A 12,137-nucleotide genomic window follows, 5' to 3' on the forward strand; every position below is an offset into this window, starting at 1 on the left:
TCTCCGTGGCGCGCTCCCAGCTGTGCCGGTGCAGAAAGGGTACTGCGGGGATCCAGGTGAGCGCAAGGACAAATTTGGATTTGTCCAGCAAATCCAAATCCAGCGGGCAGATTTTTTTTTTTTTTGTACCAGGGATTGAACCCAGGAGTGTCCCGACTCGGAACACTTTTTTTGAACTTTTTTTCTTCTTCCTCTGTTGCCCTGGCTGTTGTCGAACTCCTGGGCTCAAGCGATTCTCCCACCTCAGTCTTCGGAGTAGCTGGGATAAGAGTCGTGTGCCACCGCCCCGGCTACCGCCCCACCAACGCCCGGTTTTCTTGGGGGGACTGCGGGTAGCACCCTCGGGCGTACTAGGAAAGCGCTCTACCACTGAGCAATACCCCAATCCTTGAATTTAAGCATAATTATTCACTCCCTCGTTTCAATCACACAGTCCGCGTGCGGCTCACTGTTTTATTTGCCCCAGGGATTCAACTTTTTTTGTTTGTTTCTGATTTTCTTTCTTCCTTAATAGGAGTCTCTTTACCAGTTACCACGCGGTTTCTCCCCATTCGCCTTTTGAATACGGTCTTCCCTTTGTGATTATTTTCCAACTGGTGTGACAGGTCTGACTCTCTTGAGGTGTTGGTGTATGGGGCCACAGTCCACAGGCGGAGTGGGAAGCCTGAGGAGAAGGAGGGGACGGAAAGAGAACAAGGGAGGAGGATAATGGATGGGAAGATATGAATGAGATATTACACCTGATATTGTAGGGGAGCCAGGCTCCCTCTGCCCCAAGCACGGAGCATTTCTTCACAGGGACCAGAAGCGCAGGCAGGGTCCGAAGCAAATACAACTTCATCGCCGAGGTGGTGGAGAAGGTGGCGCCATCTGTGGTTCACCTGCAGCTGTTTCGCAGGTAAAAGACACAGGAGGATTACCCAATACTGCTTCCCACTGCCTTACCTACTCTAGGGCCTTTACAAGCATCATTGAATCTTAAACCAACCAACCAACCAACCAAACAAACAAACAAACAAAAACCACTGTGAGGAAACCGAGGTTCAGGGGATGGAACTCAGTGGCAGAGTGCTTGCTTGCTTAGCCCTGGGTTCCATCTGCAGCACCTCAAAAACAAACAAACAAACAAAACAAACAACAACAACAAAAATAAAACAATAACAACAACAAAAATCTGTTCAAAGCTATTGAGATGAGAAGCAGAGGCACAAGGACAAAAGGATTCTGGCCTCCAAATCTGAGCTATTTCTGCATACTCAGGTGCCTGAGGTTTCTTTCTCCCTCATGCCCCAAAGATAAAATTTGAAGCTAGTAGGAATCTTGGTGGTGATCTTGCCCAACCCCATCACTTGCATGCAAGGAAATCTAAATCCAGGAAATCCAAATCCAGCGGGCAGATTTTTTTTTTTTTGTACCAGGGATTGAACCCAGGAGCATTTAAGCACCAAGCCATATCCCCAGACTTAAAATATTTCATTGAAAGACAGAGTCCCCCCGACAGCCATGGTGCAAAGCCAGTTTCAGCCATTTAGCGTGGCCCTAAGCAAGTCAGTAAGACCCTGTCTTTAAATAAAATTCAGAAAAGAGCTGTGGATATGGCTCGGTGGTTAAGTGCCACTGGGTTCAATCCCCAGTATGGGCGGGGGAGACAGGGTCCTGCTAAGTTGCTGAGGCTGGTTTTGAACTTGTGATCCTCCTGCCTCAGCCTCTGAAGCTGCTGGGATTATAGGCATGTGCCACTATGCCTGGCCTGAGGAAAAGATTTATCTTATGCCACAAGGCTAATTTGTAGTGAAAACTAAGCCAGAACCAGAACCATTGGATTCCCTACCTGCCTGAGTTCTTGAATCTGTGGCAATATATCCCCACAATATTAGGATTAGGTTTGGCTTCTTTGCTGGAGAGGACTCACAGAGTGCTGCACTGACCAGCTCTGAAGAAGGGAGCATTGCCTTGGAAAAAAGGGGAGTTGGGAACCAGCTTTCAATCATGTTCACCAGAGATGGCCAGGGCAGGATACATATAGTTCATTTACATGTGGAGAAGATGAAAACTGACAGGGAAAAGTAAAATGTCTGAGGAAATGGAGATGGAGATAGGCTTAATGAATGTCAGTTTCCCATGATTCACAGATGGCAGCTGGAGTCCCTGAGCTTCCTGCCCTCGGCTTATATTGTTGTCTTATGGAGACAGGTCACCTCTCAGCGGCAAGGAAATGCCTGCATCCAGTGGCTCTGGGTTCATAGTGTCTGAGGATGGGCTCATTGTTACCAATGCTCATGTCCTCACTAACCAGCATCGGATCCAGGTGGAGCTTCAAAGTGGGGTCCAGTATGAAGCCACTGTCAAAGACATTGACCATAAGTTGGATCTTGCACTGATTAAGATTGAGCCAAATGTAAGTATTTAGAAGCCAAGTCAGAGTCTGCGTATTTTCTTCTATTTGCTGATATATTGTTTCCCTCGCTCCCATACTACATTCTTTTTTATCTAGTATATGCTTTTTTTCCTGTTTTTCACTCCCTCTTTTTTAAAATTTTCTTTCATACCTGTATGTACATCTCTTTTTTTAAAAAATTTTTTATTGTTGGTTGTTCAAAACATTACATAGTTCTTGACATATCATATTTCACACTTTGATTCAAGTGGGTTATGAACTCCCATTTTTACCCCGTATACAGATTGCAGAATCATATCAGTTACACATCCATTGATTTACATGTTGCCATACTAGTGTCTGTTGTATTCTGCTGCCTTTCCTATCCTCTACTATCCCCCCTCCCCTCCCCTCCCCTCCCCTCTTCTCTCTCTACCCCCTCTACTGTCATTCATTTCTCCCCCTTGTATTATTTTTCCCTTTCCCCTCACTTCCTCTTGTATGTAATTTTGTATAACCCTGAGGGTCTCCTTCCATTTCCATGCAATTTCCCTTCTCTCTCCCTTTCCCTCCCACCTCTCATCCCTGTTTAATGTTAATCTTCTTCTCAAATTCCAGCTCCAATACATCTCTGATAATCTATATTAATTAGCTCTCACTCTCCTGTGATTTTTCTTCAGCAGATGCTGATTCTGAGAAAATAATTTTTCTGTTTAAGATACCAGAAATTATTGCAATTGGCTCAAAGCTGCTAAGGCAGACTTTGAGGTCCTTGCTACACAAAGAGTGGTGTATATCCTAAAAGCATCAACATGTCATCTGAGAACATTTAAACTTTAAAAAAAAATTAACTTTGAGACAGGGTCTTGCTAAATTGCTGAGGCTGACATCCAACTCGCAATCCTCTTGCCTTAGCCTCCCGGATAGCTAGGATTACAGGCATGGGTCCCTGTGCCTGGCCAGAAATGCGTTTGATAAGATCCCCAGGTGTTTCATGTGCATATTACAGTTTGAGAATTGCTGTTCTGGGTGATCTCCTTCTTGTTGGTGGCTTAGTCACTGTATACAGTTGAGCTGGAACGGTGCTAAGTGCATTGTTAATGTCCGTTCATGTCCATCAGTTGCTTCGCTGGTGGTTTACTAATTGTGATTTCTATGAAATAATAATCTTAGAGATGATCCTGATCATCTTAACAAATAAGAGCTTGGTGGTTGTTGGACTTTGAGAAAGAAGGCAATCAAAAAAATTTGTATGAGAGGGTACTTCTTAGATAAGGGCCAAAATGACAGAGATGGTGTCATTGGTGTGCTATATGCAAACATTGGTTGATTCTGGTTTGGATTTATTCTTTACCCTTTCTGTCCTCCTCGGCCTTCCTCACCTATGTGCAGACTGACCTCCCTGTGTTGCTGCTGGGAAGATCATCTGACCTTCGGGCTGGAGAATTTGTGGTGGCCTTGGGCAGCCCATTTTCTCTACAGAACACGGTGACTGCAGGGATTGTCAGCACTACACAGCGAGGGGGCAAAGAGCTGGGGCTGAAGGACTCAGACATGGACTACATACAGACTGATGCCATCATTAATGTAAGTCACGTAGGAAGTCTAGTCTCAGCGCAAAAGACACTGGTAGTATATAGTGAGAAGACTTCAGAGCAACCTCTTTTCCCTTTGGCCTTTTGGTATGCTAAGAGGTCAGTTAGACCCTAGGAGAGGAATGGAATGCTTGTGTAGTTAGAGTTGAGCCTGTTGGATGTGATAATTAGCATTCATACTATCAGATGGTCTCTCAGGGTTGGACATAAAGGCCATCACTACTAGTGTGTGGGGTCCTTTAGCTATTGGTCTTCACCTATACTGACTTCAGTATTGGGGATGATAGGTGACACGATTTTGCCTGCCTTGGTAGAACAGGAGCTCACTAGAGCAGGCTGCTTCTGATAAGCTTCATTAGGAACTATGTATAAATGACATGGAGAACTATATTCATTGGCTTTACTGATGGTTTTTTCAACTTCTGTCTTTAGCATGGAAACTCTGGGGGGCCTTTGGTGAACTTGGTAAGTGGCCATTTTTCTTGCTGCTTCATATTTCTTCCTAACTTTCAAAAACTTTCCAAATTCTATGATGCAAATTTGGGAGCTACTCTTGTGTAGAGAGTTGTGGAAAAATGCTTTTCTATTCTTGGATTTAAGTAAATGGTTAGGAAAACATTCAATATCTATGATGGATTTATCATCCTGGTGTGTGATCTCATCCCACCACAAGCACCAGGGTTTTGGCTGTGCTTACTTTGAAGGTTTCCTCTTCCACATGCTTTCTGTTTTCATTAGATAGTTACCAAAAAGCCTGGATTTAAACCAAAGGATCAACCGTGCTATGTAATGTGTATTCTTCAAGACTCACCTGGTGCATATGAAGAGCTGTTCCTCATCTAGAAATGCTAATTATAAAATGTGCTCTGTCCAGGTGTTTAGTCTTGACCTGCTTATTGATGACAAAAAAGTACCAACCAGAATCCATTGTTCTGTTATGAATTTCTTTCTTAAATTTTATGGAGTGTCTCTAGTGGAAATGCCAGGGTTTTTAATTGCTCAAGTACATGTGAAAATATAACTGAATACAATGCAGTTTGACTCATGCTTTCTAAGTCCCTTGGAACTGATTGCTTTTGCTTATTCTTTACATATTACATTTGCTTTAAAAAAATTAATTGTATGTGAAATGGTTGGGCACTGGTTACTTATAACATTGTAATTTTGGGGGCCTGCCTTCTCCGTTAAACAAAGAGTTCACTAGGCTAAGGATGAAATACACTGGCCATACTCCAGACCTATTGAATTATAATCTGTATGTTCCTACAATCAAAAATCTCTTTTTTATCTTTGCCATTACAAACAAGGGCTAAAGGATGAGAAAGTGAATGAAGAGGAAAGTAGTTTCTTCTTTTCATTTCTTTTTGGTACTGGGAATTAAACCCAGGATGCTTTACCACTGAGCTAAATCCCTAGTCATTTTTACTTTTTATTCTGAGACAGGGTCTCACTAAATTGCTGAGGGTTTCACTAAGTTGCTGAGGCTGGCCTTGAATTTGCAATCCTCCTGCCTCAACCTCCCAAGCTGCCAGATTTACATGCATGTTCCATGGGGCCCAGCAAGAGGAAAATATTTTCTTTTTTAAATATTTTTTTTAGTTGTTGATTGACCTTTATTTATTTATACATGATGCTGAGAATCGAACCCAGTGCTTCACACTTGCCAGGCAAGTGCACTACCACTGAGCCGCAGCTCTAGCCCGAAAGTATTTTCTACTTCATAACTTTGGTTGAGCAGACATTTGTTCACTAAGATCAGTTTTGCTAATTCTTCTGAATGTTTCTGAATATCCAACAGCTTTTTGTCTTTTTCCATGTTTATTTTTAGTTTCACTTAAGTAATAAAAAGGCAAAATATTCCTTGTCCTCTTGTGTCAAAATCCAAAGTGTGGCTCACTTTTAAGAATCAATGTAATTTACTGAAGAAAAAAATGAGCTCAAGATAAATAGAGAAAAGAAGTCATCAGCAGCTTTGACACTTTGATCAGGAAGCAGTAACTTTTACCCCAGTACACCTCCCCTCTCTTCCCTGTCCTATTGCACTAATTGCCATGTAAAGTAACATACTCTCTATTGAAGACATGCAAATTTCCTCTCAACTTTGTTTTTGATCCTAAGTGACTACTTCTCCCGCCCCACACACATGCGCTTTCCTGATTTTTGCACTGTTCAGTTTGCAAAGCTTCATGACTGAATGATGTTCCCTTCCTTGCCAGGATGGTGATGTGATTGGCATAAACACCCTGAAAGTGACTGCAGGAATCTCTTTTGCGATTCCCTCAGATCGAATCAGACAGTTCTTGGCAGACTATCACGAGCGCCAGTTGAAAGGTGAAGGTAGTTGGGCTTTTTTGTTCCCTCTTGTTTTTTAGGAACTGACTCAGTCTCTAATGGAGATTGCCATTTGAGTTCTACATGCTGGATCATCAGTTCTCAGAGCTTATAATGGTGGGTTGGGTGGCCGTATTGGGGGACTAGGCACAAAACCAAGCGTGAGGTGTACCCAGAGGCACTTGAATTGAAACCCATGGGCTGGAGGTGGGGAGGGGAAACGTTCTCTGAAGCATGTATTTCACAGCAGGCAGTGTGCAAGGGCAGCTATAATAGCAGAAATTCTGGGATTTGTGTGTCTTTAAGCTCTGCCAAAAGAAAAGAAGTTTGTTAGTCACACATTACAATTTTCCTTTCTAGGAAAAGCTCCTTTGCAGAAGAAATATCTGGGTCTGCGAATGCTGCCCCTCACTCTGAAGTAAGCATGAGTTTGACCACATCTGGGTTATTTCTCAGAGGCAAAAGCCATAGCTGGAAAGTCTTAATAGGAAAGTGAAAACATTTGGACTTCAGTGAGTGTACTCCTGTGACCAGAGGGTCTATTTGTCATAGGGTATGTGTCTGCCTCATCGTGCATCAGCATTCACTGTTCTCTCCCTGGGGCTGTATTAGATCATACTCAGTGATTCTAGGCTTTAGCATGGAGGATTGGACAGCACCCAGGGGAGAATGATCATGATTGGCAGGGATTCTCATGGGTGCCTGTGAACCTTAAGCAGACAGAGTACCTACTAAGAGTTCCAGGTTTGTATCAGGGCTCAGCAGATGACATCATTGTTTGCTAACCTTGTCACTTCTAGCTTTCTTCAAGAAATGAAAAGGCAAAATCCAGATTTCCCTGATGTGAGTTCTGGGGTTTTTGTGTACGAAGTAATTCAAGGAACAGCTGCTGAAAGGTAAGCAAATTGCAGGCCTTTGGTTTTTTTTTTTTTTTTTTTGGTGGTGCTGAGGGATTGAACCCAGGGACTTGTACATGCAAGGCAAGCACTCTATCAACAGCTATATCCTCAGCCCTTGCATGTTATATTTAGATGTGTGCCATGGCAAAGGCATGTGAGATTTTAGACTTGCTCTAATACTGTGGCCACAACCTACACATGGTGTGTGTTGAACATCTGAAATGTGGCCACTGTGAATCAGGAACTAAATTTAAAATTTATTTAATTTTAATTGACATGAAAAGTGAAAAATCCCAGAAGCAGTGTAATACACACACACACACACATACACGTGTATTATATATGTTTTAGAAAGACAGTATTTCATTTTATTTAGTATGTTCTGTAAGATATTATTATCCTATAATGGCATATTGAGCATGTGTTGTTTGGGCGGATTTAAAAAATTTTCCTGTAACTCAGTGTGTAGAATACCTATCAAAAATTTAAAAGTATTTATTACATGTTAAAATGATAATTTTTTAGGTGTACTGAGTTAAATAGGAGACACCATTAAAATTAATTATATTTGCTTAAACCTTTTTTTTTAAATGTAGCTACTAGAAAATATAAAATGACATGTGGTTTGCATTATGTTCTATTGGAAAGTGCTATTATGAGTTAATGACCTATGTTTAAATTAATTTTGCTAGGAATTATCAAATCAAATCTTCTGTTTTTTTTCCCCGGTGCTAGGCAAGAATTCTACCACTGAGCTACATTCCCGGCCCTCAAATCTACTCTTTCAATGTCAATAGTTACGGGGCTGGAGTTGTAGCTCAGTGGTAGAGTGCCTGCCTAGCATGACTGGAGGCACTGGGTTTGATCCTCAGCACCACATAAATATAAATAAATAAAAATAAAGATATTGTGCCCATCTACAACTAAAAAAAGTTTAAAAAAATCAATATTTATGGGCAGGTGTTGTGGTTCAGCGGTAGAGTGCTTGCCTAGTAATTGCAAAGCGCTGGTTCCATCCTCAGCACCACATAAAAATAAATAAATAAAATGAAGGTATTGTGTCCAATCACAACTAAAAAAAATTTTAAAAATCAATATTAATTAATAACAATGAACTCTTATAGTATTAAGTAATTAATAAGTATTAGGTATTTGTGACAATCAACTAATGGTAATTAAATAGTTTAAATAGTTAAATAATTAACTATCAGTTGATAAGAACGGGAAGAATCCAGAGTGTTAAAGGTTCTTCGTACATATCATAGGTTTTTAAAAAAACACCTTTTTGTTTGGACTCTAGATGGCAGTATGAGAGGCCAGTGCTGAAATCTGCATCTCAAATCAAGGGTTAGAACAGTGACCCAAAGAAGGTTCTCCAGCTGGTTTCATTGTGGGACTATTAATATTAGGAAAGAGGTAGCTTTTCCTACAAGTATTATTCTCCTGGTTTAGCACGTCTACATTACCTCTTCCTCACTGTTTTTATTTATTTATTTATTTTAATATTTATTTTTTAGTTTTCGGTGGACACAACACCTTTATTTTATGTGGTTCTGAGGATCGAACCCAGAGCCGCGCGCGCGCGCTACCCCTTGAGCAACATCCCCAGCCTGTTTTTATTTTTTAAGCGCTCAGAAATTTGTTTAGACTATCAACTCTTTTATAGGGGGAAAATTCATCCATACTAACCTTCAGCATGGCTAAATGCTAGGTCATATGTTACTAAATCTGGTTTGTCACAGGCCTTAATAGACTTTCCTCATTCCTGCTCTGCTCTCACTTCCTTATTTTAAACTTCTAGTCCAGGGCCAAAGAGTCTCCTTTTAGCTTTCTAAGTTGTTGCTACTCAAATGTGGTCTGATCATTACCCTAAGTACATAGAATGGTGTGACTATACTTTGTGTATAACCAGAGATATGAAAAACTGTGTTCTATATGTGTAATATGAATTGCAATGCATTCTGCTGCCATATACAACAAATTAGAATAAAAAATATGGTCTGAAACCAGTGGCAATTAGAATCAGCTGGAGCCAGTAAGAAAGGAATAATCACAGCTGCACACTCCAGCCACTGAACCTCCTGCATTTTCTCTCTTTCACCTCTTCCTTCTTTCTCCTCCCACCCCGGGTTCCCTGCTGAAAATCAAATCTAGGGTCTTTAGCAAGCCAAGAACATACTATTTTACAGCCAGAATCTGCATTTTAAACCTGCATTTTAATCCCTAGATGGTTTGTATGTATGTTAGAAGTAAGAATTACTGCTAGAAATCCCTGATAAATGGAAATCCGTCCTTTCTGGCTTTCCCCTACTTATACCTAATAATAATAATAATAATAATAGTTACAGTAATAACAGCTGGCACTTAGGAAGCATTTACTACATCTCATTCACTTTAGTATGTTTTGTGTGTGCATATATATATTGTGTGCGCATATATTTATTTAAAGTGTTTTGTGTATGCATATATATATATTATTTATTTATATATTTATTTATTTATTTTGAGATGGAGTAGAGTCTCACTATGTTGCCCAGCCTGGACTCAAACTGCTGGGTTCTGATGATCCTCCCACATCAGCCTCCTGAATGGCTGTGACTATAGGTGCATACCATTGTGCCCAGCTTAAAGTGTTTTTTACATACTTGTTTGATATGGGTATTATTTTACAGGGAAGTAAGTAGCTGTGGTACATAGATGTTGATTAACAGTTAAACAATAGGTCAGAGAGCTGGGAGGTGGACTCTGGCTTAACCCCTTTATTATACTGTTTTTGTGGCTGCTATTCTCTTTCTTGAGTGATGTAGTGGCAAGAAGATAGCTTTTTCAAGTCTGAAAGACCCAGGATCAAATCCTACTTTAGACTCTTAGAAGTTGTGTGATATGGGGAAGGCCATTTATCCTGTTTTTGAGCTTAGTTCTTCACATTTGGTGCATAATAGACACTATAATAACTCACAGGTTTCTTTCTTCTTTTCTCACTCACAGAACTTTTATGAATTAAGTTCCTCTTTTTTTGTGCACGTGGCCCAAGTTATTCCCCTAAACTGTTCTTGCTCTTAAGGTTTAAAGCGTTTCTTCAAATCCTCATGCTTTAAATTTCCTCTTTTCTTCTTCTTCTTCTTCTTTTTTTTTTGGTATTAGGAATTGAATCCAGGGCCATGCAGATCCTAAGCACATAATTTACCACTGACCTATATCCCCAGCCCCCAGCCCTTCCTATTTTCTTTTTAAGTTTCACATATTTTGGTAATCTTTCTACATTGTCATTTTATCTTGTGCTCCCCATTAATTCTTTAATCGCCATTCTCTTAGATATGTCTTCAGGAGTCATTTGATGTCCCTCTTTCAGTTTATTTTAACCTTTAAGGCAGATCACAAGCCTGGCTACATATTTACTGCAGTTTTGTATTGGGAGCTGTTCTTTATTTCTAGTATATATTCTGTGTGAAGCATATATGTTGGAAACTGAATACAATCACAGCTTTGGGGAAAAGGAGCTTAGACCCCAAAGTTTAATATTTAGACTTGGAAGTTTGACTGCCTTTTGATTTACTGAAGCAGAACTTCTATAAGGCAGCTCAGCATACTCTCCAGTTCCATAAACTGTGAGCTGTTCAAATCGAACTGATTGGAGTACAACTGTGGTGAAAATTGTGTTGCCTGGTCTTTGCACTTTTGCTAGTGAGAGTAGGAATGTGCTTGAGGTGAAAAGAAGTCAAGAAATGCATAGAAATTAAAAGCTAAACTCTCCATTCCAAATCAAATTTGATATATGAGAGTAGCAAACTTACTACCCTGTTTCTGATGGACTATTAATTTTCTAAAGGTAAATGGGATTGTTGTCTTCCAAGTGATTTTGCAAGACATGTCACAGAAGTTCCTTCATATTTGGAAGGATTAAGTTATTTCTAGTTTCCTGGTTTATATGTTTAGTGTAAGCAAAACTGTACTGCTGTAAGAGAGACATTACATTCTAGATGGAGACAAGTAAAACTCATATTTTCACGCTTTTTTTCTTTCTTTTTTCCCAGCTCGGGGTTGAGAGACCATGATATAATTGTCAGCATAAATGGGCAACCTGTTACAACCACAGCGGATGTCATAGAAGCTGTTAAGGACAATGATTCCCTTTCCATCATTGTGCGTCGGGGAAGTCAAACCTTATTCTTGACAGTAACACCTGAAATAATCAATTAAGTTTCTTGCTTTAAAGAGGGATTATTTAACAAAACCTATATTTTATTACCCAAAGAAGTGCTAAAAATGGCAGGGGATTTTAGGATCTCTTTCTTATAAAGAAAAATGGATACTTTAAACACACACACACACAGTCTGAGATCATTAGGTTGGGGGTGCTGTTCTGCTACAAAGGCTTCCTAAGCCAAGTGGAAGGTGGCTATTGTGCCAGGAAATCTGGGGAGCTAGTGGGAATGGTAGGAAACAACTAAAAATAGGCAGTTTCTAATAAACCTTGGTGCAGGGACACTTATTGGCCATGGCTTATGGATAAAGGAGGGGCATTACTTAGAAGTCAAATTGAAACTGATTATGGCAGATTATCACACAGAATATTACTAATGACTCTCAAATTATCACTCTAGCAGTACAAATAACTTTGGTCTCCAATAGCATTTCTGACTCTGAGAAGAGCTTCTTTTATGAAATAGCTTCTTCAATAATTTGCAGACTTAGTTTTTTATTCAAGTTCTTCCTTGCCACATTAATGGTTTCTAGTCTTAGCATTGCAAATATTAAAAAAAAAAATAAAGTGTGAGATGAGGTAGGACGTAAGTCTTAAAGTGACATCTTCTTTTGGGTAATATTTTCAGATTTCCCTGAAAATGATTTTTTTTTTTTTTTTTGGTGTGTGATGCTGAAGATTTAACCCAGGGATTCATGCATGCTAGGCAATTAAGCTAAACCCTGAGCCCA

General features: G+C 40.1%; 1 protein-coding gene across 1 annotated transcript in view; it reads left to right on the top strand.

Moving 5' to 3' along the window:
• Positions 1-11,774, top strand: part of Htra4 (HtrA serine peptidase 4) — a 12,048-nt gene extending 274 nt beyond the window's left edge. The window contains 9 exon segments of the mRNA XM_048792749.1: positions 3-56; positions 799-898; positions 2,194-2,398; positions 3,770-3,964; positions 4,405-4,437; positions 6,189-6,303; positions 6,664-6,721; positions 7,104-7,199; positions 11,237-11,774. Of these exon segments, the coding sequence (XP_048648706.1) occupies positions 3-56; positions 799-898; positions 2,194-2,398; positions 3,770-3,964; positions 4,405-4,437; positions 6,189-6,303; positions 6,664-6,721; positions 7,104-7,199; positions 11,237-11,402 (1,022 nt within the window). The 3' untranslated portion in view covers positions 11,403-11,774.
• Positions 11,775-12,137: the final 363 nt, after the last annotated feature.

Source organism: Marmota marmota, unplaced genomic scaffold (assembly GCF_001458135.2).
Source record: "Marmota marmota marmota unplaced genomic scaffold, marMar, whole genome shotgun sequence".
Taxonomy (NCBI): Eukaryota; Metazoa; Chordata; class Mammalia; order Rodentia; family Sciuridae; genus Marmota; species Marmota marmota.